Genomic DNA, 2,173 nt, shown 5'->3' on the forward strand with positions numbered 1-2,173 from the left:
GCAACCTCCGCCTCCTGGGTTCAGGCAATTCTCCTGCCTCAGCCTCCTGAGTAGCTGGGATTACAGGCACGTGCCACCATGCCCAGCTAATGTTTTGTATTTTTAGTAGAGACGGGGTTCCACCATGTTGACCAGGATGGTCTTGATCTCTTGACCTCGTGATCCACCCGCCTTGGCCTCCCAAAGTGCTGGGATTACAGGCTTGAGCCACTGCACCCAGCAGTGAATGATACTTAATACCAGTGAGATCAGTGCTCCGCTAAAATGCTGTTTCTTACATGACATCAGGCTCATTCTGTCCACTGAACAGTAACTTACCTGTGATTCCAATGACTTTTTGAGATTGCCAGATATTTAAAACTACCATCCCACCAGGAAATCATGCTTTCTTTAAAAAGATATTCAGACACTTCTAAAATGAGGAAAGCACAGATAATCTGGTAGACTGCCCAGGAAGCATAACTGATTTCTCTGTCATACAGGATGCAATTCCCATAGTAGGAATAAAACAAGTTATATGCAGCAAAATTGGACAGAATTGAAGGGAGAAATAGATAGTTCTATATGAACAATGGGTGGCTTCCAAACGCTTCTTTCAATTGTGGAAAGGCTGAAACAGAAGGTAAGTGAGGAAATACAGAATGTGAACAACACAGTGTACCAGTTAGACCTCATAGACACGCAGAAAACCACCTGACAACAACAGCCATACATTCTTCCCCAGGGCACCACTTCCGCCTCCCTCATCCCCACTGCTCCGGATCCCCCTCCACAGACCCACTCCCCCCGCCAGTGTGATCCTCGAGCCCACTGTGACCCCCGCTTTGAAGAGCCTGTTGGTCCAGTCCTTCCCGCTTTCTGCAGAGCTGTTCTCCTCCTTCTAAAGAAGTCACCTGGGCCCTGGGCCCCGTCTTCCTGGCTCCACAGAGTCCCTGTGGCTGTAGGCACTGCTTCTCTCTCCTGCACTCAACCCCTCTCCCACTCCACTGCCTCTGGGTGTGCAAAAACACTGATGTGTCCCATATTTTCAAAATCTCTCCCCTGTAGTTCCCACCTGACTTCCAATAGGTGGCCAAAGTACAGACATTAATGTATATTAAGGCACACAATTAATGCATATTAATAATAACAATAAGTAATTATTATTATACATTAATGTCTTAATGTATAATGAGAAGTATAACTATTCAGAAGTCCAAGCACTTGTGTCTCCATGGTGCTATCGCCTTGCTGTGGGCAAACCTACATTGACACAGAGGCCACTTCCTGAGCTTGGACTCAGTCTCAGAGCTGGGGAACTGGCCCAGTGCAAAAGGGTCGGGAGCATCTGCAACAGAGCCTGAGCTCTGCCATCGTCGATGACACAGCCTCCACCCACCCTCCCCAACTCAACAGAGAGAGCACTCCATCAGACTTCTAAGACTTAGTAGGCCAGGAAGGGCTGAATTAAATTCTCTGAGACTTGTCTTTGGTCTGACTCTGGCAGCCTCAGTCTCCCAGAGCTCGTGGGAACTCGGCAGCCGACAGGCGGAAGGCTGGGCGACGTCGGGAGAAATAAAGGGGGAAGAAATTTGCTCTTAGGATCTGGCTTAACTCTAAACGGCACAGCCAAGACGCTGGATACCGAGCAGAGGGCTGAACGGGGGCGGGGCGGGGGCGGGGCGGGGGCGGGGCTACGGAAGCTGGCGAGGCCGAGCCCGCCTGGGGCTTCCTGACCCCGCTCCCGGAACCCTCTGAGGTGGCGGTGGATCTTACTTCTTCCCGCCAGGAGGATCCAGCGACCTGCTACGGGCTTCCCGGGTCTGCAGGTCTCTGGAGCCGGTTGGAAGTGACGACCCTGAAGATCGGCGGGAGCCGCGGGACCGAGGGGCGGGTCTGGCGCTAGGCCCTGCCCCTGCACCCGCAAGCACCCCCGGAGTAGGTGGCAGTTCAGCCCAGCTGAGGCTTCTCTGCAGAATCTGCAGCAACCAGCACCATGTCCATGACACTGGGGTACTGGGACATCCGCGGGGTCAGTGAGGGTCCGCTGGACGGTGGGACTGGGGCTTGTGGCTGGGAAGTGTCGAGCGGCTGGGAACAGGCTCTGGGGACGGTTCCTCTTCAGGGCTGTCACTCACAGGAGGGCATGTGCATTCCTGCGGAGGGGGGTGGTGTGTGGGGGGGGACAAGGGGG

General features: G+C 53.6%; 1 protein-coding gene and 1 long non-coding RNA gene across 2 annotated transcripts in view; both read left to right on the forward strand.

The window, feature by feature from the left end:
* The window catches only part of LOC119467047, an 8,911-nt gene extending 7,799 nt beyond the window's left edge, over nt 1-1,112 (forward strand). The window contains exon 4 of the long non-coding RNA XR_005195567.1: nt 776-1,112. This is a non-coding gene — a long non-coding RNA (uncharacterized LOC119467047). The remainder of the gene's footprint in view (nt 1-775) is intronic.
* An 863-nt stretch (nt 1,113-1,975) lies between these two features.
* Nucleotides 1,976-2,173, forward strand: part of LOC108283122 (glutathione S-transferase Mu 4) — a 14,842-nt gene continuing 14,644 nt past the window's right edge. The window contains exon 1 of the mRNA XM_037728147.1: nt 1,976-2,150. Within this exon, the coding sequence (XP_037584075.1) occupies nt 1,976-2,150 (175 nt within the window). The remainder of the gene's footprint in view (nt 2,151-2,173) is intronic.

The sequence above is a fragment of the Cebus imitator genome, unplaced genomic scaffold, assembly GCF_001604975.1.
Source record: "Cebus imitator isolate Cc_AM_T3 unplaced genomic scaffold, Cebus_imitator-1.0 Scaffold256, whole genome shotgun sequence".
Classification (NCBI taxonomy): domain Eukaryota; kingdom Metazoa; phylum Chordata; class Mammalia; order Primates; family Cebidae; genus Cebus; species Cebus imitator.